At 36.0% G+C, this 23815-nt stretch overlaps 1 protein-coding gene across 1 annotated transcript in view; it reads left to right on the top strand.

Annotated features, from left to right (window-relative positions):
- The first annotated feature begins 1037 nt into the window (after window positions 1–1037).
- The window catches only part of LOC117904746 (putative D-cysteine desulfhydrase 1, mitochondrial), a 36019-nt gene continuing 13241 nt past the window's right edge, over window positions 1038–23815 (top strand). The window contains exons 1-9 of the mRNA XM_034817502.1: window positions 1038–1282; window positions 1429–1494; window positions 4188–4382; window positions 4495–4605; window positions 5292–5383; window positions 11484–11576; window positions 16969–17026; window positions 17111–17224; window positions 18451–18548. Coding sequence (XP_034673393.1) covers window positions 1067–1282; window positions 1429–1494; window positions 4188–4382; window positions 4495–4605; window positions 5292–5383; window positions 11484–11576; window positions 16969–17026; window positions 17111–17224; window positions 18451–18548 — 1043 coding nt within the window. The 5' untranslated portion in view covers window positions 1038–1066. The remainder of the gene's footprint in view (window positions 1283–1428; window positions 1495–4187; window positions 4383–4494; window positions 4606–5291; window positions 5384–11483; window positions 11577–16968; window positions 17027–17110; window positions 17225–18450; window positions 18549–23815) is intronic.

Here is a 23815-nt window from a genome sequence, read left to right as displayed (position 1 = left end):
AGTCCAACAACGACTCCAAAATCGTTGATGTGCTCCATTTCAAACAAAGGAACTAAAAAACAATAAATAAAAATTAATTACCTTTAGATTTTGGTTTGGGGTTAGGGCAAAATGCAACTTAATGATAGAAAGAGATATTTTGTTGACAAAGCTAATATTTTGGATTTCAGCTTTCCGTTCGAGTATGTGCTATTGTAGTAATTCACAATCACAATTGCGTCTTTTGAAACTGTCTTTTAATTGGACATTCTTAGGATGTAATGCTCCATTTTGTTGTAGTTTTATGTGGACAAGAGAGAAAAATGCAGGTTGGAGTTTTGGATTAAGGGGTTTTTTTTTTTTCTCAAATGAAACAATTTTTGGGAAATTTTAAATGGGTCCTAGGATTGTGTGGGTGATGAAGTCAAGAGAGAGAGAGAAAAAAATGTTCCCAAATCAGAGAGAAAAAAAGTTTCAAATTAGGGAAATTAGAGTTGATTGTTAGGTCGGGTGATTTTTCATAGGTTTCAAATTCAGATTTTTGTATTTTTAAAATTTTCAATCTCTCCTATGACATGGAGGCCTTGCTGCTAATATGGAGACAAGGTTGCAACTGACATGGAGGTATGGAGGGGCAATCTAAGAACATAAAATTGAGTCAGTAAAGAGTGCACAAAATGATAATATTTTTCCTTCTAATAGTCAAATCTCATATTTTAGCTCATCGAGGTTTGAATTTCATAGTACTTTCAAATAGCTGACTGAAATCACAAGTTTTCCTAAATTTCTCAAAAGTCACTCTTTTAAAAAATAGTATTGTTTAAGGCGTTGCATGTTCACGTAATTATCCTTTATTTTATTAGGGCAGATAATTGAGGGATTTTTTTTAATGTATTATTATATATATATATACCGTAAGTGCCGGACAAATGGCATCTAAGGAAAGGTGTAAAGAGAAAAAGACAACAAAATAATAATAATAATAATAATAATAAATAAATAAATAAATAAAAACGAAAAAAACCGAGAACACGTTGGTTTTGAAAAATCTGCGAAAGAGGTGTTATTGGACGTAAAATCAATGTGAATGTTGTCTACCTTGTTATCGCCGCTGGGTCTGAGTCGGAGTCTGAAGCGATCGCCTTCTCTCCCAAAGCTATCAACAAAACCTTGGAAAGCAGTGTGTGAAATGGAGGCAACCAAGCAACTGAGCTTCGATTTTCTGACGAAGAAGCCCTATGCTCCTCCTTCCTGGGCCTCCCATCTCTCCCCTATTCCCTCTCACGTCTTCTCCCTCGCTCATGTATGCGCCCCCCCCCCCCCCCCCCCCCCCCCCCCAACAATTCCCTCTCTTTTGTTTTCAATCTCGAATTCAACAGGTTTTCGTTTTTGGGTTTTGTTCTCTTCAACTCTGTTACTCAAAATTGAGTGGTTTTGATTGTTAAACAGGTGCCTACTCCTATTCATAAGTGGAATCTTCCTAATTTACCTAAAAACACTCAACTCTGGATTAAGGTATTTTCCCTTTCTTTCTCTATTTTATCTTCCAATATGATTTTTATACAATCAAGTCCATTCATTTTATCTTCAGTATTGATTTTGACTTATTATATCTACGTATTTGATATACCAAACACTATCTCTGTCTTTTTTAGAACAAACGCTTAGACGAGGTGAGGTTGTCCGGATGAAATAGCATCGCTTATTTACCTTTATCATCCTTTTGTGTTGTAATGTTATAAGGCTATGTTTGGTCCGGGGGAATGGGGAATGGGAATTGAATATTATTTTTTTCCATTCCTATTTCTCCTTGGTTAGGAATGAGTTTGGGGATTCCAATTCTTGTGTTTAAGTGTACCAATTCTTGCGTTTAAATGTAACTAAGAATGTAAGATTGGAATAATTATTTGTTTTCATTTTAATATTTAGTAACAACAATAATGGGAATGGAAAATGAAATAAGTTGACAATGATGATGTTACACATAGTTTAAATTAATTTTAAAAGAACATCTATCCAGATTTCTTTTCTGGCTAATTAATAAGACTAAGAAAAATAATATTTACTAAATAAATAAAAATTAACCATAAAATTTATATAAACCTAATGGAAATGAAGAGATGAAATAGTAATTTTAACATGTTTTATATCATTTTCTACATGGAGAGAATCAAAATATTCCATATTGGAGATCAATTGAAATCCCACTTATGAGGAGGATTTCATTTATGCTGGAATCATTTTTTATTCTAATCCTATCTTCATTTAAGTTATCCAAACATGGGAATGGATGACAAACGGAACGAGATGTTCATTCCCACTCCTCATTCTCAAGTACCAAACATGGTCTAAGATAATGCCAAATCACCGAACAAAACACAAATGATTACCCTCTGTTTTTCCCAAATATTAGATCAAACATAAAGTTGTTTTGTGTGGTTTATCCTTTTCATGTTATAGTTGTTTCTTGACCGACAAATTGATTTTTTGCTGAAAAATGATTGCTTAGCTGATTTATTTATTGGTTTGCTTCTCCAACCCACCCTGTAGTCAGCACATGGTTTAGTTTTTTATGAACCCAAGGGTATTCATGCCATGGATCTCTTTGGGAAGGAAATGGGTCAACTACTTGGTTTTTGTACTATGCTGTCTTTCAAAGATGCTTCTACATGTTCCTACAAGATTTAGTGCATAGATACCATATGTAAAAGTTTATAGTATATGTCATTTGATGGGAGAACTATTTAGGGAAAACATCTCTATAGGCATTTTAGGGAGTGGAAATCCGCTAGGGTAGTCTAGTTGATTAGGGCAAGGATTAGGAAGTGTGGTCCCGATAAGTGGTACATGGTCTTGGGTTTGTATTCTACTATTGATGATACCTTGAATTTACCAGATGCTAGTTGTTGCGAGGCGATCCACACCCCGAGGTTTGGCTCTCCATGGGGAGTCCTAAGGGCTTGCCATGGAAGGTTCTTGGTTATCAAAAAAAAAAAAAAAAAATTAGGTAGTGGAAATGAAAATTGGTTTACAAATTTTTGAAAATGAAAGTAGTGAACATGTTTGTTTTCAGATTTTATTTTTTAAAATGTGAAAAACAAAATTTTCTTCCTTCAGTCTTTTCTAAAAGTGACTTATTTTCAGAAAATGCTTTCAAAAATATTTCTTGAAAACATGTTGATGTCCCGTTTGGATACACTCCTTGTTTTTTATTTTTAAAATTAGATTTTTTTATATAAAAGTAGAACATTCGGTATAAAAAGAATAATTTTTACCTAATGTCTTTTAAAATCACTTTTAGAATTTTTGAAATTTGAGATAGTAAAAATTTTTTGACACCTTAATTTTTTTTTTTAAATAATTTGTAAAATTATTACTTTTTCAATATAAGTCTCTTATATAAAGTTATTGCTATTTTTTTTATTTCAAAAACAAAAATTAGGAAGTGTATGTGAACGGACACTGAACATGTTCCCTTTGTTATGTCATTTTCCTTTTGTTTTCAAAAACAGAAATATTCTTTCTTTGTTATCAAATGGGCTCTTCTTATTTTTTATGTTCCCAATATGTGATTCTCTTGTGTCTCTGGAATGAAATTAAAGCAATTATATTTCCTCTGAGTAAGTTTTCCAACCACATGCTGTTGCAAGGAAGTGTATGTGTACTGTACTTCCAAGTTAAAGGCATTTCCCTATGTGTTTTTGGGATGTATAAATATAGCAATTTTCATGAAAAATGATATGTTGCAGGACCTAGGTATCTGTTGTGTTATAACTGTTGTTAATGGCACACTTTGAATTTGATGGGTTGAAGTATGGTTTTTACTATCTTTCCTTGTTGTTATTGCATATAAGAATGTTAACAATTATAACTGAATTGATTGATTAGATTACAGTTTAGTTAGATCTTTCTATTGAGTGTTCTTATGTCTTTGTCCAATATTTTATATTTTATTTTTATTATTATTATTTTTGTTCATCTTCCTTTTGATCTGCGGAGTATTGCTGGATGTTTGGAGCACTTTTGTGCTTTATGACCATTCATAAGGTTCCTAGACCACATGGGAAGTTTTATATGGTCTAGAAAAGTATGTGATGCATTATATTTTGATATACTGTTTCATTTGTTTAACTGGACATGTATAATGGATTGCTGCTTCATTTTCCTTACTGTTTTATGCTGACAGAAAAAAATTTGCAATTATATAGCGTGATGACCTTTCTGGAATGCAAATGAGTGGTAACAAAGTCAGAAAACTGGAATTCTTGATGGCAGATGCTGTAGCCCAGGGCTCAGACTGTATTATAACGATAGGAGGCATCCAAAGCAACCACTGCCGAGCAACTGCTGTAGCTGCAAAGTATCTGAACCTTGACTGTTATCTTATACTTCGTACCTCTAAGGTTAACTGTTTTTTATCTTCTTTTCTCAATCATTGTTTCTGGGTAAGATTTTGCTTCTTTTTGCAGGCATTTGTTTGCAACATCATTTTTTTTTTTTTTAAATTTGTTGCAGGTTCTTGTAGACAAAGATCCCGGATTGACGGGCAATCTCTTGGTTGAACGTTTAATTGGAGCTCAAATTGAACTTGTTTCGAAAGAAGAATATGCAAAACTTGGGAGTGTGGTTTGTAGTTGTTCCTTTGTTGCCTATTATGCACTTCTTGATGCACGTAAAAAGACTTCTAAAATATTAATATTACGACATGCATCTATGAATAGCTTATTGGTGTGCTCTGTATTTTGTGGTTTCAATTATTTTGGGCCTTACCATCTGTAAAAGGAATAATATTTTCTATTTTTATGTTAATGAATGATCAGTAAGAATTTGCTGCTTCAAAGGTCCTTGTTTAGTGTGCTACCTTCTTTCTAAGTGCGGTTGCTTAAGTTTCTTTTGTTTTTCTCATAAATCTCTTTGATAATAAATACTTGTTTTCTGATTTTGATCTAAAGTACATGTAAGATACCTCAATCAGAAGTAAACCTTTAATTTCATCCTAAAATCCTTTTCTAATTTTTTTTTCAAATGTATTGTATAGTTTGTGCTATTTATCTAATTAACAAATCCAATTGTAATTTAAAATAAAAGAACATGTGATTGGGTACAAAATGTAACAACACTAGAAATCAATATGCAATGTATACGGTCCAGAATTTTGGAGCTGACATGCATACTAGCGTTTTTTCATTCATCAATTGATAGTTAGCTGACTGATCAATTTCTGATGTTACCAAACTGATCAATTCCCACTTTTAATTAGAACTGAGTAATAATCTTAACTTTTTGTTTTTTCTGCTTTCAATTTATCGCAGACTCTTACCAATCTGCTAAAAGAAAGGTTACTGAAGGAAGGGAGAAGGCCGTATGTCATTCCTGTTGGTGGATCAAACTCCCTAGGAACCTGGTGAGATTGGGTTGTTAATGCATTCATCTTTTCTTCATGCTACTATATCCAAAATTTTTGTTTGGCCTCCACACAATCTTTAGAATTCTAAATTGTAATTTTTTTGCCATATTAAAGGATTGGCTATGGCATCTTAAACTTATCTTATATCTATAATGAGAAGATGGCAAGAGACCAACTTATAGATTTTTTTTTCCCTATCAAAAAAGATCTATAATTTGGTCTCTTGCCATCTTCTCATGAATGATATGCTTTGGATTTCTGTGGACAACTTGAGTTAACTCGTGAATCTAAGTATTTTCATCGCTCAGCACATTGGAGTTCTATCTGTTACTTCTTGTTGATATTTTCTCTACTCCTTTGGACTTGTAAGTAATTGCACAACTTTTGAATGTATTATCCCAAAAAAAAACTGTAAAGGAAGCTTAGGATTTACTAGTCTAGAATAGTTCAGTTTGTGAGTCTTTGTCTGACCTGATGAGAAAATGCAGTATTGAAGCCTAATGTAATTCTCATGCTTTCTGTTGGCAATATAAGTAGCTTATGGTCTTATTGGTGGGTTGGGGTATTTAATATGATCTTGAGAATTTTATTGCTTGTCTTTTGTTCCTATAGTAATTTCTGTGAGGGCAGAAGTAGAGAGGAGTTTTGGATTACATGGTATTATCTCAATACATATGCTTATTGTAAGCTTAATTGGTTTTTTGTAATGCACCGCTGAGTTGTAATCATTCATTCTAACAGTGATTTGATGCTAAGCTCCTAGTAGGTTAGTACTTTAGTTTATGAGTAGATTTCTGTAGCTTCAGTGTATCATTTGGTGATTTTTCTGCAAAGGAGTGAATGGCATGCTGGCACTGCTCTTGGATGTCATTTGGCTAATCTCAATCAAGTCATTGTGTTTTTTATGGAAGAGAGTCCAGAGTAATACCAAAGATTGCAGACTAATGACTGGAAAGCATTCAAAGTAAATAAATAAATAAAGAAGTGCTAGAGGAGAATTTACACCAGGTGAATCCAAGGAATCCATTGCACTGGCACATATGACGCGCCATATGTGAGCACATTCCTCCATCCAAACTGCCTTTTCAAGTGCTGATTTCACCAGTCACATGAAGATGTTCCATTCATGTGCGCAAATCTCATCCTTCTCCATCTAATATATGTGCAAGGGGCATGTATGCACTATGCAAGGGCAAGTACCTTTTTCTCTGGGCATGCATCTGCCATAAGTGCTAAGCACAGGGAGTGCAGCTGCTGAGTGTATGGCCTATTCAACACTGTAAAAGTGTGCCAGGCATTGATGCATGAGAGCTTTTTTGATGCTACTCAAAGTGCTAGGCACATATGATACAATAGGGTTAAGCATTTTTGCAATCACATGGGATTTTCCCATCAGTGAGCACCTTTGTTCCACCAATTGTTATTTTTGAATTTACATGTGAACCTGATGTTCTGAAACTAAGAGACTTGTTCTTCAAGGAAGCAGATGGAGAATGGCAATTCAAGGCCTGCCACGTATTCACTCCCCTTAGACAAATTTTCATATAAATAGTTGCTAATTTAATTGGAAGGCCTTTTTATTTTCTCATTCTCTCTACTCAGTAATTTTCTCTCAATTCCTTATATTTTCTACGTACCAAAAAAGATAATGGATGTTATATCCATAATCATGACTGACTTAAATCTTTCATTTGTTGGAGCAAAGATGAATGTTGGTTCCAAAACTAATCTTGCAGTTGATTGATTGTGATTGATGTTTTAAACTGGTAGGATTTCATTCTCTGTGATTTAGTTGATTTTTAAATATTCTCCTATGCTTTTCTCTGATTCAGGATTGTGTGATCCTTACTGAGATATTTGGAATCCTTAATCTCATTTTTTATTTACAATCTTCTGAGTTTGATGTTAACTTTGACATCAATTGAATCCTTCCATAGAAAATGGACTGTGTTAACTTGAGTGAATTAAGAGAGTTTCATTTTCTGATTAATGAAAAGACTGTAAAAGTTTTTAAACCAAATCAATCAACTGTAGATAAATTATTCTCCTGCTAAAATCTTTATTCCAACAGCCTATTGATATCTGTTTTTTCTACCAAAGATTAAATTTTCTTCACTGTTAATTTTCATCTCAATCCAAACAAGTTTCATTCCTAAAATTTCTGTTTTCCACTCTCACTTTTCCATCATTATTGCTGAATTTCCTTTGTCTCTATATTCTTCATTTCTCGGTCTGTGCTGGCAATATAAGGTCTTCCTGGGATCAGCCTGTTTCATGGTGTTACAATTGTAGTTTTTGATACAAGCTTGACACCTGATTATATGATAAGAAGCAGTGACTGATAATGAATGAAGGATTAGCATCAGAAGTACTTCTGATTAAGATTAAGGTTGGACTGAGGGCTGAAAATTATGGCATGTTAGGTTATTTAAAGGCAGTGAATTTGGTCTAACAAGGTGGACAGTTTTGGTAAAAATTTAGGCTGCTTATCAAGAGGGATTAGGGCTGTAGAAGGAATTTTGGTTAGGCTGAAAGAGGCAGGCAAGAGCTTGTCTTAGTGTGAAAGTATTGGACTACTGTTCCTTCTAACATATCTCTTTGTTTGAATAGAACTGTAGACTGGATTATCATGAGACCAATTGAAGTGCTGATTGGCTAATAAGAGAGGGATATTTGGCTAGGGATTTGCCAATTTACAATAGCACATAACAATTGCTAGGTTACATCTACCAGTGGCAAAGTAACTTTAAATGTAATATAAAAGCATGGGGCATGAAATAAGCCTGCACTGCAAATTTGGGGTGAGTAACTAACTCAGACATTCTTGGCTCCATGCATGAAAAATAGTCAAGATACTTGCCCCACCATCCAAAATGCCCCAAGGAGGTTGCCTTATTAAGAGTGCACATGATGGCCTTCCTATCCAAGGCTCCTCATCCAACTATTATGTGGGAGATTGTAGAACTTCCTGAAGAGAGACTATCCTGCAGGCACTCCTATATCATACCAACTGGATATAATCTTTATTGCAATATGTTTGGGACTTTGTTTACATGGCCATGGAACCTTACCACCCTCGAATGCACCAAGGCATGGAATGCATCTTGGCTCTTTTAATACTCTGATGCTTCAAGATTTCATGTGTATATAAGTTGAACTAAGATTTGCACTTTTATGGTTGTGCACCTTGGGAGCGTTATACTTTGGGGTCACCGTCTACAGTTTTATAGTTCTTGTTAGTATCAGGGACATATATTTGGTGATGACCACCTATGTCATAAAGGAAGTCACTCTTGTGTTCCTCACTCGTACTCTTTATGCATCACTTGAACCGCAAAACTTAGGGTTTGGCAGATGCATTGAATTTTTAACTGGAGACAATGCTATTAGGGTTTCATAACTTCAGAATGTTTTGTGTAATATGATCCCATGAAATAATTATTAGTCTTGGTCACTAGTATATGAGTAAGGTTGCTTGTGCCTGAAGCATGGTTAGAATGAGGGCCCATAGAGTGTCCTTGTGTGCTCCACCACACTCTCTGATTCTTCTCCTTAGAGTATTGAGGAGTTCATCTCATTGTGACATGTTTCTAATCTTACTCATAACAGTCATAACGCATCTATGGTATTTATTGGCTTAGCTACTTACCACATCAGCTATAAAGGAATATCCTAAGGAGTATTCCTGCATGAGATGATGGGCATCTATTCTCGTAAATCGGTACACAGTTAAAATAGAGATGATTTCTCTAGATTACTAAAATTCTTGGAGAAAGGGCTCCAGAGCTTTTCACATTGAACCTTACTGAAACATTTTGACTCTGAAACCCTCTAAAATAAATAAGCTAGAGACCTAAAAGACGGTTTAAAGCTCTTTCAAACTGATGAAGTTGGAGTAAGGTTCAAAGCTCCTTATGATCCTGCTGCTACTGACATCCTATATTATTCTCCTCCAAGTTGCCTTACTATTTCCTTAAGATAAACATCCACATGCCTTGCCACCTCACTGGTAAAAGGTTGTCATCATTGCAATGCTTATTTTCCATCTTATTGACATTAAACCGCAAAATTGATAGGCAATTTTAGCTTTCCCATCAAGTAAACACCCCAAACATTTTCTAGGCTGGTCATCCGAAGCCAATCTTGTATGTATAACAGTCTACTGTCGATGGGTTTTTTTTTCTCACTGGGGATTTTTACTTCTGTAGTTCACTTGCTCCTCTTGCCTGGAGCATTTTTTAGTAGATCCCTCCTTCAAGTTTTCCCATTTTGGTACTGGTAGAGTTGGGGCTTTAAGGGAGTGCTTCCTTTCCTTAGAAAACTCTTCAAAGAATACGAGCTCAATCATGCATACCTCAATGTGTTTGAAGGATGATTTGGAAGTGGGGATGCGATTTTTCTTTTCAGTCCACAGTGCTTGGAGGCATTGGTGGTAGGTGGCAAACAGAACCATATGAATTTGTTTCCGTGGGTTCTCTAGTTGGATGTGGTAGGTTCTGTTTGTACGGTCCACATGGAACTAAGTTAGTTCTGTTCATAACTAGATCGACTTGCATATAAAGAATTGTCTGCTTTCTGTGATATGAATGGACTGCTTTCTAATATAAGCTTTTTAGATGTCCACCACATCAAAAAGCCTTAGGCATAATGTTATAAAGGCTTTAACACCTACAAACTCCATTGAGAAAATGGGAATTTTCCTAAGAGCTGGATAGATCCTTTTTATTGTTGTTATTGGTGTTTTTCCTCACTTTTGGTGAGGGCTTGTTATTAATGGACAAAATAAGTGATTTCCATGAAAACCGAAAATAACATGTTAGTGCTGGGAAAACCATAATACAGATACTATTTGAATATAATCCACTAGGAATCAGAAGCAAGTAAAGGAATACAGAAAGGCTTTCCTGCACATCAAATCTAGGTCCATGAAAACTGATCTTCGTGAATCCTTCCACCCAGAAAGCAATCCACAAGTCTACTAGATTTTACAACACTTCAGTCACTCCCAATTTATGAAAAAGGGTAAAAGGGTTATGGGGGGTTTTATGTATTCAAAATCAATTGAAATAATTTTACAAAGGTATGATTCTCAAAATTCTCCACAGTTTTTTTCCCAATAATGCAAGAGGAAAAAACATTAGAAGAATCATCTGATCTTTTTTTTTTTTTTTTTGAGTTCTAGAGGTAAGAAGTCTCACAGGGTCAGGTCCCACAAATTGTGTTCTGAAGGAAATAAAACACTTTCCTTGAGTTGGCCAGATTTGCCCTCTTGAATGATGTATGTGGGGTGCACACCTAAGTTATTCTTGCTTGTGGAATTTGAACTGCACACTTACTTTCATGTGATGTGTTGTTTTTCTTAATGCCATGAATTACTTTGCTACTGCCACATAAATTTTATTCATGGCCACATGCTATTTTAAATTGGAACATTCCTAGACCATTTGTCTCCCTCCTCTCATCATTAAGAAAGGTGGATTATGGAACTGGTGCATAGGTAGTTTTGTGTTTCCATGGAAGAATTTATGAATAAAGCTGTTGGTCTCAAAGAATATCTTCTATGTTTTTTCATGTCAAATCTATCTGTTCTATGCTTTGGGTGATTCTGAAGGAAACAGCATGCATTTGGGACTGTTCATCATTCAGCTTCTAGAGGGTAGTAGAAGGTTGAAACGTTTCTCTCCCAATGTGTGCATCCAGCTCTCTGGGTTTAGAGAAACTCACATTAGGTCTTTGTCCAAAGATTTAAATGTATTGATTTATAATTTAGTTTATAAAATCTGTGAGTATGAAGGAGTGATATGATCCTTTTTTCCCCCAATTTATTTGTCCTTAAAATGTAACTTCATATTTGAATTAAATTGGCCTCTTTACTTTCTTTTTTTTTCTTTTTCTTTCTCTTCTTCATCTTTTTTTTTTTTCTTTTTTTTTTTAGTTTTTTAATGTTTTGGTAACTTTCCAAACTCCCATTTTTATATTCAAGCTGTTGTCTTTCTATGCAGGTTTCTCGATTTCCTGATAAGACTTTATTTTAAGTTTTTAACTGCTCCATCTTGTCTACATTGTGACATTGATAAAAGTTTTGTACTATTTTCAGGGGCTATATTGAAGCAATTAGGGAGATTGAGCAGCAGCTTCCAACTGGGACTGATGAAGTAGGATTTGATGATATTGTTGTCGCATGTGGCAGGTTCTGCCTTACCCCATTCGTTAAGTTTAATTTCAACTTTATGCTCTCATCAAAAGTTTTTATCTGTATTAACTAATTACCTACTTATGTCTGACAATTAAGTATTGTAATTATTTGATGTTTTGAAAAGAAATTTCTCTTAAAAGGAAAAGGATGCATATGAACTACTGTCATATGGCAGGAAATGGTGCAGATTATTGATTCAATCTGTGGGTCATGGTATTAAAATTAAGGATTATTTAGGATGATAACCACTCAAACAGTGTAATCGAGGCTCTTTGTGGATTTAATGGTTTGTTGGGTTGTTCCTTTCCCAATGCTGTGCTCCTAATGAGTATTTGCAGATATGAACACATTTGTGAACTAGTAAATCATAGTGTCAATTTTTTTTCATATTTTGTATTGTATCTTATCATGTATCATATATCATAATAATGAAAAATAAGTAGAAATAATTGCATATATATATATATATATATATATATTGGAAGCATGAAGTATAGTACTATAACCAATTTTATGGAAGATAATAGGATTTAAAGAGTTATACTATGTTGCACCAAATGAAACATTGAACCTGTGATACTCATTTTCTGTTTTTAACTTCAACTAAAGTACTTGTGTCAACTTAACATGACAAGAGTGTGTGCTATGGTAGTGGAAGCTTTAGTGCCAGGTATTGATGGAATATGAAATAAATTCTGCTCCCCTTCAAAATTGTATTAGAATACAATATGTACATCCTATTTATACACAATTAGGGATTAGATTCCCCTAAAATCTCTCCCATAAATCAGGGATCTTATTCACCTACCATCTATTATCCTATAATCTCTCACATAAATTATATTTTACCAAAGAGAGAAAGGAAAGAAATAAATACAAAATTATTTAGAATCTGCCAGCAGAATAATATAAAGTTAAAACAAACTCATATACAATGATACACAGGGCTAACAAAACCTACATCTATGAATGAAAGGTAATCATTTCACTATACCATAAAGAAGTTACAAAGGAAAAAGAAAATAGATATCGCTCCCAAAACTTCCAATGTTTCCCTGCTTTTGGTATTTTGTATTCAAAACATTGAACTCACTGGTGAATCTCCTAAAATAATAGATTCAACTAGTGTGCCCAAAATCTAAGATGGAGGGTAATGAGTCTTATCTTAAATTGTGCTAAATTTAAGATTATTGAAACCTATGAATACGAATCCTTCTCCAAAATTATAACATGTTGAGTACACTATAAAAATAATATTTCATATCTCACATGTCCCAAATATGTTTTGTGGTGATATATACTCATCGTAAGCCCATAGTCCATAAAGGGTAACCCATATTACAAGTAGACAAATACATGGACTACATCATCTCCCCAAAAAACTTCAATCACCTTCCAATACAAAGGCAAAAGTCTTACAAAGAATCTCAGTTGGAACAAAACAACATCTAGTCAACAACACATGTAATGCTCATGTATTACTCCAACTAGTGTCTCGGCTTGCATTTAAAAGTGGAAAGAATAGGGTGAGTTCATAACTCAATAGCAATTCAGTGTTCACTCCATGTATATCAAAACAAGGAAGCAAATCAAACTATGTCCTGCATGAAGCAATATGCATTTTAATTTTTAATTATAGCAGGCATGCAATAACCGCAAAAATGTAGTATGTGGCTCGATCCCTGTTTTGCCTCCTTTGTACACCCACACTAAGAATCCCCATTGCCATAAATACCATCTGCCAAAGCTCCAAGATAGAACTCTATCACAAAGAATGACTATTCTGCAACTACCACCCAAGGACAAGTCATATCGTGTGTTTTTAAGGACTCATACTCAAGGGCAAGACCAATCCTATGTCTTTTGGGACTACAACCCAAGGGCAAGACTAACTCTATATCTTTAGGGACTAAATCCTAAGGGTAGGACCAACCCCCATACACCCACATTGGGTGTGTCTTTGTCGATGGCTTTAGGGTTCTCACCCAAGGACCCATGGTCCCTTATAACCAATATAACTGAATATAATGTTTGCAACTGCTCACAGATAACTTTTCATGTACGAATTCCTCCTCTGGATATTATCCATTATGATTTAATATTATACCATTCTTGCCATGTACAAATACTACTGAGTTGAACTCCTCAATTTCTATTGATTTTCTGTTGTTAAATCTACTAATTCTTGGGCAGGTATTGTAGTTATTTTTTGGGTTTGTTTCCATTCTGCTCACACAAATGAAGAGTTTAAGCATCTCCTTTGATTATTCTCTGTCATACTAACTTTTCAACACTTCATTTAGCATGGTGGCATATCTGTTGTGAACTTTGTTGTGTGCCCATTGTAAAGTTTGTTTCTTCTTTAATTTTTCTTTTTTTTCTTTTTGATAGGAAACAACAAAGAAATATATTGATAGAATTAAGAATAACAAAAGAAGGATGAGGAATCCTCCCACAAAAGAAAACTAAACAACAAGAATACAAAAACAATAGAGTTATTTCTTTTGGGAAGATCTTTGGTGGGGTAACCAATCTTTGTGCTCGCAATTTGCTGATCTTTATAGAGTTATTTCTGTGAAAAACCTCACTGTTTCAAATGTCCTTGGCAATTCCTTTCCATTGGCTTGGAATTTAAATTTTCGCCGCAATCTTACCGACTCAGAAATTGATCTCCTTCAGAGATTAATGTCCTCCCTCAGTTCAGTGCGTTTCTCTCCTTCTTTGGCTGATTATAGAGCGTGGTCTTTGTCTTCATCAGGCCTGTTTTCAGTGAAATCTTTTTTCTTGGCCTTGTCAAAAGTCTCTAATCTTATTTTGTTCCTTCCGACCAAGTTTTTGTGGAGTTTAAAAGCCCCTTCAAAGGTTAAGGCCCTCGCTTGGTTAGTAGCTCATGGGAAGGTGAACACCAATGACAAGTTGCAGTTGAGAAGACCTTACAAGTCCCTCTGTCCTCAATGGTGCATTCTTTGCAAATGAAATGGGGAGTCGATTGATCACCTTTTTCTTCATTGTCCTGTTACCATTGGACTCTGGAACAAGCTGTTCAAGCTAGTTGGGCTGGTTTGGGTCCCTCCAAGGAGGTTTGTGGACATGTTGGTTATTGCTTTTAAAGGCTTGGGGAACTCCTTAAGAGGCAAGACTCTTTGGCAAGTTGCTTGCCTCACTTTGGTTTGGATAGTATGGCAAGAGCGAAACAATAGGATTTTTGAGGATAAGGGGAGATCGGAAGAGACGTTATGGGATTTGATTTTGTTCTATTCCTTTCTTTGGGTTTCTTGTTCTGCAGCTTTTAGAGGAGTTCCTTTAAATGTGTTACAACTCAACTGGAGTGAGGTTTGCGCTTCAAAAGTTTGAGTTTGGGGGTTTCTCTTTGTTTTTAGCTAATGTTGGGGGTTTTTATGTTGTTCAGATTGTGTAGGAAGGACCTCTCATCCTTCTTGTGGTTTCTTTTGTTTATTTTTTCTTTCTTTCTCATGTATCTTTCCTTCTATTAATATATTTCTCTTCGTTTCTGATAAAAAAAAAAAAAAAGAATACAAAAACAATAAGCTAAATGGTAAAAACAAAAAACAAACTCTCTTTGCTAGACCACCCCATTGGAGCTACACATTGCTAGCCAATCTAGTTGCAACACATTAAAGAGAATGCCCTTAGAAACCATGGAGCAAGAAGCCCAAAAAGAAGCAAGGAAGTGAACAGTATCCCATAGATTTTCTGAATTCCTAGCTTTATCCTCAAATATCCTAGCATTTCTTCCCGCCACACAACCCAATTAAAGCAATACACGCAATTTGCCACAAAACTATGCCTCTCTTGGATTTTCCAAAACCCTTATAATTGATGGTCATCATGTCAGAAATGCTCCTCGGGGGTACCCAATCCATCTTAGCTATCTGAAATAATCTGTGCCACAACCCCATCGTCAAAGAACAGTGTAAGAAAAGATGATCTGCTGATTCTCCATGCTTCATACACAACTTACAGATCTCAAGACTAAGAGCTTTGTAGGGTCTTCTCAATTGTAGCAAGTCATTAGTATTTACCTTCTTGTGTGCCACTAACCAGACAAAGGACTTGACTTTAAAAGAGACTTGAAAATTCCAAACAAAATTAGTAGGGAAAACTAGAGATAAATCAGAAAGGTGGGACAAGGCTAGAAAAAGACTTGATTGTAAATAACCCTAAAGAAGATAAAGACCAGGATCTCGCATCTGAAACCGATGGGGATAAGTGCAAACAATCAAATGAATGCATGAGACTTTCTAATTCTTCTATCTCAGAATCGGAAAGGTTACGACAGAAATTAAAGTTCCAAGAGAAGGGACGAGTAGAACCGAGAATTGAAGATATGTGAATATTTTTAGCTGTGACTACTCTAAATAGTCTTGGATATTGGAATCCCAAAGGTTGGTCCCCCCACCACAAGTCTTCCCAAAAGTGAATTCTTTCCCCATCTCCTACTACAAATCGAGTATACTTGGAAAAATCTTTAAAGACTTGTGCGATAGCCTTCCAAGGGCAATGATGTGACCATCTGACTATAGTGTTGGCATCCCAACCATTAGAATGTGTCCCATAAATGCTTAGAATGACTTGATGCCATAAATTCATTTTTATTTTTTATTTTTTATTTTTTTTTAATTTTTACTGTATTTTATTTTTATTTTCTTTTATATCAATAAATATTATGTGAAGATTGTGTATTATAGGCTTAAGATATATACATGTATCAAAAAGGCTCTTTTGAGAGAAGTTTTTTCCCCTTTGTTATCTTCTACATTTGCAAAAATAGCAGAATAAATGATGATGGATCTCTCTATAGGATTTTTATGCATTCAGAAGGCCAGATTGTTGGGATAACCATTGTGAAGTCATTTCTGCATTTCTTGTTTCAACTTCCAGTCAACCTGTCTTGATCTATGCCTAGTGGAAACAAAGAACATACTAAATTGATAGCTATGCAGTAAGTAGAACCTTGATTTTTATCATGGGGTCAATATGTGTTTTTGTCTCCCAAACTAGCACTGCAATTCATTTTTTTCTGAGATCCTGCTTCAGACACCTTTATCTGTATCTGACAGACAACCATGTCATTCTCCTTGATGTATTTCTAGTATTTAGTTGCAAGAACAATGAGTCAGCTACCAAGGTTTCGTATTTGCCTCACTTTTTGAGATTAATTTTCTGGCGTGGAATTTTATTTGGGAACTCCTTGAAGCAAATACCTAGAGGACTTCCTATACTCACCTGATACTTAGATCATGACATTTACATTTATATCTATCTTACATACAGTATGCAAAATTACTATGATATGTGTAGACCATACTTAGTGCTGAAACTGATAATGATTCGAAATATTTTGTTAAATTTTTGCAATGCCTAGTGGGGCTACAATTGCTGGTCTATCATTGGGATCTTCACTCAGTAACTTGAACACAAAAGTATGTATTCTTTTATTCAATCTCTAATCTTTTTCTCCTTAATATGATAGTAATTTTAATTAATAAGTTTTCTGGGTTCTACAGGTGCATGCATTTTCTGTTTGTGATGACCCAGATTACTTCTATGACTATGTTCAAGGCTTGCTTGATGGACTCCAAGCTGGTGTTCGCTCACATGATATAGTTGACATTCAAAATGTGGGTATTACTAGTTTGGCAGAGATCAGTTTCAAAAACATATATTATTTTGTTATTTCAATTTTTAAAATTTTTATTTTCCTTTTGTGTTATTCTGATCATAGTACATATCATTATCATTTTGTCATCTTGTTCTGTGAAACGTGTCTATGTTTCTTTAGTACTTGTATAGTAAATGCACTGGTGCTCCTGCACCTTACATTTTCCTCATCATGTCTTAAACAAGTTTTGCAATTTTACTCTTGTGCTAAATAAATAGAATATGGTTGCTGCATGTTGAGTTCTTTGGCTCTAACTTTTTTATCCAAAGAAACTTTAGAGGAAGAAAACTGGAATCTCTATTATAGGGCTGCATTTTTTCTGGCGAACAATGATCAAACAGGAAAAGATTTTAGGGTTATGGAGATGATGGAAGCATTTAAGCTTATGGATACAATTAAAACAACTATGTTTCAGGTGGTTTATGGGCTAAATGCTTGCTGGATATTCTGAAAAGCAAAGCAAAGGGTAGGATTCTGGTGTTGGAGAAATGGGTTTAATGTGGGGTTAGGATTTGTGATTAAAAAAAAAAAGGTTGGGTTTATAGGATGAAGATAGGGTTGACGAAGGGCCATTTCTGTGTATAATGTTCCTTTTTGGCTTTTGTGGATCTGATAGTTATTTGTAAAAATACTTAAAGTAGTGCAGGGATTCAGGTGAAAATGGTTGCTTGAAAATCTGGATAGCATGGAAAAGGTAGGATTTTGGTGTTAAGGAGGTGGAAGTCAAAGTGGGTTAGGATTTCCGACCAAAAGTTTTAGGTTAAAATTGATGATAAAGTTAAGTGGGTGGTTATGCATAAGAAATATACATTCCATTACAACAAAATGAAACAAAGAAGAAAAGAAGAAAAAGAGATGCATGAAGGCCACCCGGGAGCAGTACTATTCATGAACAAAATCAGCAGAGTTTGTATTCATTTGAACAATCATATCATCTTTTACGACTCTTACCTTGTACAGTAGCAGATATAAGCATAATCAATGATCTTTAAAAGAAGAAAATTTAAGATGCATGGGTTGCATAATTTTTCCATAATGCCATCTTCATCATGTGATAATTTGGGAAAACCTGTTCAACATTATTTTCATAAGAAGTCCTTGATTATATATCTTTTATAATCTGGTTATAAGGCAAGTGATTTTATTCCCTTTTCTTTTATTATTATTTATTTTTTTCTATTGCAGGCCAAAGGATTGGGTTATGCAATAAATACCACTGAAGAGCTTAATTTTCTTAAAGAAGTGGCTATTTCCACTGGCGTTGTCCTCGACCCAGTTTACAGGTTGGATATCACATTCTTCAATCCATAATTCTTAAAGCTTTAATTCCTTACCTAAAAGAAAATGAGGGAAAACGTGAGGAAAAAGAAAATAAAAGAAATTTCAACTCTTTTTGTTTGTTTATAAATCTTAGGACAAAAACTATTATGACTTTGCTGACTATCTGTTCCTTGTGAAATTTTTTACCTAACTTGATCAGGCTATATCAAAAGAACATGGTGGGCCAAGGAAGAATATATTTAAAAGCTCCATGTTCTCGTCTTTTCTTTTGTTGCTCCTGAAGCAAACAACTAAAGCAAAGGAAAAAAAAATCCCTTTCATTCCCTTCCCTTTCTTTCTGCCAATCAAGCTTCATGTTGTTCTACTTTATGTCATTGGGTGGGCTTAAGCAATCATTTTGAATACTCGGATTGGGTTTGAGTTAAGTTTTTAAAACCGAACTCAATTTAGGTTAGGCTCTAGACCAAGGTTCAGATAACCCAAGCCAAGCCCAAACTCGATTCAATATTATATATATAATGTATATCCTATGTATTAGAATGGTCATTTTCTTTTAAGATGTTTAAGGAAAAATACTAAATTATATTATATCATATACTTTTTTCATTTTCCTAGAAAGATGCAATTATTTATTTATTTATTTATATATATATATTAATCTTGAAATTTTGTCGCATTTACTATTTAAATTTTGATATAAATATATTGATTTTATTTTATTTTTTTTTTATAAATATTGTGGATGTATTTTGAATCATGCAACCTGAATCTAATATAACCTACCGGGGTCAAAACTGACCAACTTGAATTCAACCTAAGTTAGAAAAATGAGGTTAGGTTGGACCTAGGCTTAGTACCTGGAATTAGATGTTAGGTTGGGTTGGGCATGGGTTGATTGATTCTTAATTCGGTTTGAGCTTAAGTTAGCCATCAACCCGATTTAACCCACCCAAGTTGCAAACCTAGTTTTATGTAAAATAAAATTTTGAGACTTGTATGAAGAAATACATATACTAAGATAAAACCCTTTTGAATAGATAATCAACAAAGTATACTTCATTTGATATAACCAACATTTGTACAACATTACTTTGTAATTTCTATATACCAAAACCCAATGGTCCACGAAGGGTCATATTACAAGTATTGAAAAAAAAAAAACATAAACTACCTCATATCTCCAAAATGATTCAGTCATCCTATGGTACAAAGGCAAAATCCTAAAAAAGAATCTCAACATGTACAAGACAACATCTAATAAGTGCCACATGTAAAACTCAAGCATCACTCTAAGCAAGCATCTCCTGACTTGCATGTAAGAGTGGAAAGGATAAGGAGAATTCACAACAAAGTAGGAAAGTTTATGCTCATTCCATGTATACCCTCAAGATAGTGAAAGAAGTTTTTTTTTTTTAATTTTTTGATAGGTAACTCATTGAATGACAAAGGTCACAAGATAGTGAAACAAATTAATGCAAACATATAGCACTGTGCATTTTGATTTTTGTAATAACCTATCAAAATATTTTTTACTTTTGTAATCATTAACAAATATGCAATAATCTCAAATATGAATAAAAATAACAGGGGGTTCAATCTCCATTTTACCTCATCCATTCTCTCACTTATAATAACTTGAGAATCCCTACAAACATGAATACAATCGCAATGCTCCAAGAAGATGCTCTAACACAAAGAATGACGATTCTAGACTATCACCTAAGGACAAGTTATAGCCTATGTCTTTTAAGACTTATATCTAAGGGCAAGACCAGTTCTATGTCTTTTAAGCCTACAATCCAAGGGCAAGACCAATTGTGTGTCTTTAAAGATTAAAACCTAATAGCGGGACTAGCTCATAGACCCAAATCAGTGTGTCTTCCTTGAGAGCCTTAGGGATTTTCATCTAAGGAGCCCTAGTCCCATATAACCAATATAACCAAATATAATGTATACAACATCTCTTAGATACTCACATGTTGATCATTATCTGGGTATTATATGCTTGGATTAGATACCATACCATACCTGCCATGTAGACATGCCATGGACCTCCTTCATAGAATTGAAGCCATAATGTGTTATACCATCTCCAAACAACAACCATCATCATACAAAAATGGTGGATATAATAAATATTTCTTTCCCTAGAGAAATGGAAAGGGGAGAGAGTGTGAGAGAGTCTAAGAGCGATGGGAGTGCGCGTCGCGCGGAAAACAGGAGGAAGAGGAAGACGAGCAAGTTCGGGGTGGAATCCAAGACATTTGAGTTGGAAATGGTGGAAAGGGGAGGAAAAACCCTAATCATAACGGAAAGTAAGAATGGGGTTTCGTCTTGGGTGCGATTGGGGTTGGACAACGTAGGGCTTTTCATGGAAGGTCTATTGCAGTGCATTAAGGATGAGAAGATAGGAAATTGGGAAAAGGGATGGAAGGAGAAAGGGCGAAGCTTCTCTCTCGTGCGCGCCTATAACAGGGCGGGTTGCTTTTTGCGGTTAGGGGTCGTCGATGTGGAACTGAAGAGATACAGTATTTGTATCCCAAAGGGCAAAGGGGCCAAAGGAGGTTGGACGGCGATGGCGGAGACTATTCGCCAGATGGATATCCTTGTTGGCAAAAAGGTTCAACAGGAAGAAGAGGGGACAGTGGGAAGGCCGCGGTTGGAAATGGTGAAGGGAAGGTCATTTGCGGACACGGTGAAGGGTTGGGGGAATTTGGAGACCAATATCCTTAGAGTGGAGGTGGATCGGGAGGAGCTAAACAGAAACATCAGCAGACTGGAACATTGTTTGATTGGAAATTGGAAACCTAGCAAAACAAAAGAGGAAGACCTGGAAAATTTGGGCTGGGAAATGGCAAAGGCATGGGGATTGAAAGGCAAAATGGGGATTGCGAGTATGGGAAGAGGACGTGTTCTACTGGAATTCGAGTTCGCGGAAGAAGCAAGAAGGGTTCACCTTTCTGGTCAGAAAACGGTGGGAGGAGTTCAAGTGGATCTAGAGCGATGGAATCCAAGATCGGGGTGTATGGAAGAAGGAGAGGTAAGAAGGGAAGTGTGGGTGAGAATAGTGGGGCTACCAATATCGCTTTGGGTTCCGTCGGTGTTGAGAAGGGTGGGAGACGCTTGCAGCGGGTTTCTAGACGTCGACCCAAAGACGGAGAGAATGGAGGATCTGCAGTGGGCGAGGATTCTGATCAGATCGGACGGCGAGAACATCCTTGGTTCGCTGGTGTTAGGGGTTGAAGGGATGTCTTACTCCCTATCTTTATGGTGGGAGATGGTTCCGTCATTAAGGCTGGAAAAGGGTTGGAAGCGTGATCTGAGGGATCGATCCAGTGGTGAGGGTAGGGGTGATGAAGCCCCACGCACCGGGTCGAGAGTGGAGGAGATGGCGTGCGCTGGGTTCGAGGCGCAGCACCAGTCAGTGGATGAGACGGGTCGCCTGACGCAAGAAGTGGGCTCTGCAGCTGTGGGTTCGCAGCTACATGCGGGCTTGCGGGGGTCTGGTTCGTATACTAGGCCTGCGGGCTCAAGCAAGGAGAGGGACTGGGCCTGTGGGCTCTCTTTAACATCAGGCCGTGAAGATCCAAAGGGGGATCAGAATGGGCCGCTTTCAATTAAAAGCTTGGGGCGGGGTGCTGACGCTGGGCTAGGCCAACACCAAAAAGGGAAAAACACCATACTCCAGTCTTCTTTAGTGGATGATGGGGCCCTCTTAAGAACCTTTTCTTCTGGGTCCAACGGTAATAATAAGGACGACAATATGTGTGAGTGTTTAGTTAGGTTGGCAATTCCGGACAAAATTCCTAAGTGTCCCCTAACTCGGCTTTCCTATTCCTATTCGGATTACTTGACTTTGAAGACATAGATTTTGCTAAGAGGCCGAGGTATGTAGTTGAGTGTGTGGTGATTGGATGTGAATCAACCCGGTTTTTTAATCTTTAAATGTGTTAGAAAGTTGGGAAAAATTGTTTTTGGTGCAAGGCTTTCATTCCTCTGTTTCTGGATCTATCCAGGTGTAGGGGTGGATCTATCCAACTAATGTTTTTTTGATCAAATCTCAGCCATTAGATTAAGGGTTTCTTTTTACACTCTAAAAACCAATCTTCTCTCATTTTCTGGTGAGAGAGACTGTTGAAAACGTGGGGAGAGCAGCCACACTCCAAGTGTTCTTCATTTTCTCATTTTTGCTTTCCTAAGTTGGTGTTTTTGATTGCAAAGAAAATCCACTTCTCTTAATGTTTTCAAAACTAGTTTTCAATGGATTTTCTTGAGCAATAAATGGGTTGATTCATTCCTTAATTCACATCTAAATCTCTCATTCTATTTGGGTTGTGCAAAAACCCATTTTCTTCTTGTGTGGATTCAAGAAGAGGCCGAGATTGAGCTTGGTGCGGACTCCAAGTATGCTCCAAAAGGAGAAGCTGAAAATGAAGGAACTAGTCAAGTATTCCGGGAAGGATTGGTTGGCTTGAGCTAGGTAAAACCTTGTACTCAGTTTTTATTCTTCATAGTGGAGTTTTCAATCGGTGATAGGCCCGTGGTTTTTGATCTCTTCGGAGGTTTTCCACGTTAAAAATCTGGTGTTCATTGTCTCTTTCTCTCACTCTATATTTTGGTTTATTTTTGAGGAGTGTTGAAGCATTTGCATGTGTTTTGCATTTATAAATTGTTGGGAGAGTGTTGATGCATACATTATTGCTTGTGGATGTTGTGGATGTTTTGCTTTGTTGAAAAGTTATTAGAAGAAAAAAATTCTTGACATAAAGATAGTCTAAGGTTAGGTCATCTTTGTTGGGAGAATTTTAAATTGTTCTACAACACCTATTCACCCCCCTCTAGGTGTAGTTCATTATTGAGATTCACATTTTCAATATGGACTGCGAGTTCATTAGATGCAGAGAGGAGGAAACGGAGAGAAAAAATCAGACGGACCTAATGTATCAGAGAGCAGAAAGGATGTTAGAGGAAGAAGCAAAGAGGTATGTCTTAAATATAAATATGGGGGGTCTCAGGGCTCAAGGGTCTTCTTCCTCTAACTCTTTTTGTTTTGGTCGGTCTCCAGAAAGGGAGGGTTACGACCATTCTGGGGTCCGTAGGGAGGGGGTTTTGCTTGGTAGTGGGTCACAAAGACCAAATGAAGTAGAACTATTAGAGAGAAGGGATGGCTGTTGGGATTTGGTTGAGGTCAACAGTATTGACCCTCTGGAAAGAAGTTTGGGGTGGAAAGCAGATCAGACGGAGTTCCAAGAGGGTAGAAAGGAAGAGC

The sequence above is a fragment of the Vitis riparia genome, chromosome 17 (genome assembly GCF_004353265.1).
Source record: "Vitis riparia cultivar Riparia Gloire de Montpellier isolate 1030 chromosome 17, EGFV_Vit.rip_1.0, whole genome shotgun sequence".
NCBI classification, from domain to species: domain Eukaryota; kingdom Viridiplantae; phylum Streptophyta; class Magnoliopsida; order Vitales; family Vitaceae; genus Vitis; species Vitis riparia.
The sequence above is the reverse complement of the archived record's forward strand: the minus strand, read 5'-3'. Positions and strand labels throughout refer to the sequence as shown.